Raw genomic sequence first — 577 nt, forward strand, 5'->3', positions numbered from 1 at the left:
AGGGCGGACTCTCCCACCAGCACCTACCTGCAGTCGTACCACTTCAAGACGCTGCACTTCCTCCTGACCCAGGCGCTGCAGGCTCTGCGAAAATCCGATCCCAATGAATGTTACAACGTCTACCGCGGTGTTGGGGGCATCCGCTTCACAGCCGAAAAAGGCAGAGCTGTGCGCTTCGGCCAGTTCACCTCCACCTCCCTAAACAAGGAGGTTGCAAATCAGTTTGGCCGGGACACCTTCTTTGAGATGAAGACCTGCCATGGTGTCCCCATCAAGCAGCTGTCCTTCTTTGAGTATGAGGATGAAGTCCTCATCCCACCCTTTGAAGTCTTTGAGATCACCAACTTCTCCATTGTCAATGGCAGAAACCAAATCCATCTTAAATCTAAAGAGAAGAAGAGCAACCACAACTGTGAGCTTCTAAAGCGTCTGTGTGGGCAGTGGGGTCAGGGCCACCTGGAGGTGGGGTTGGGGCTCAGCCCTGGGCCGGCTCTGCACTCCCTGGGCTGCTCCAACTGCAGCTGGTGGGGATCCGGGCACAGAGAGGGTGACCCCATCCCAGCAGCTCTGTAAGGGG

General features: G+C 56.2%; 1 protein-coding gene across 1 annotated transcript in view; it reads left to right on the forward strand.

Annotated features, from left to right (window-relative positions):
• The window catches only part of LOC104909430 (NAD(P)(+)--arginine ADP-ribosyltransferase 2-like), a 6,178-nt gene extending 5,605 nt beyond the window's left edge, over nt 1-573 (forward strand). Inside the window, exon 3 of the mRNA XM_010706268.3 lies at nt 21-573. Coding sequence (XP_010704570.1) covers nt 21-573 — 553 coding nt within the window. The remainder of the gene's footprint in view (nt 1-20) is intronic.
• The last annotated feature ends 4 nt before the right edge of the window (nt 574-577 follow it).

Source organism: Meleagris gallopavo, chromosome 1, assembly GCF_000146605.3.
Source record: "Meleagris gallopavo isolate NT-WF06-2002-E0010 breed Aviagen turkey brand Nicholas breeding stock chromosome 1, Turkey_5.1, whole genome shotgun sequence".
NCBI classification, from domain to species: Eukaryota; Metazoa; Chordata; class Aves; order Galliformes; family Phasianidae; genus Meleagris; species Meleagris gallopavo.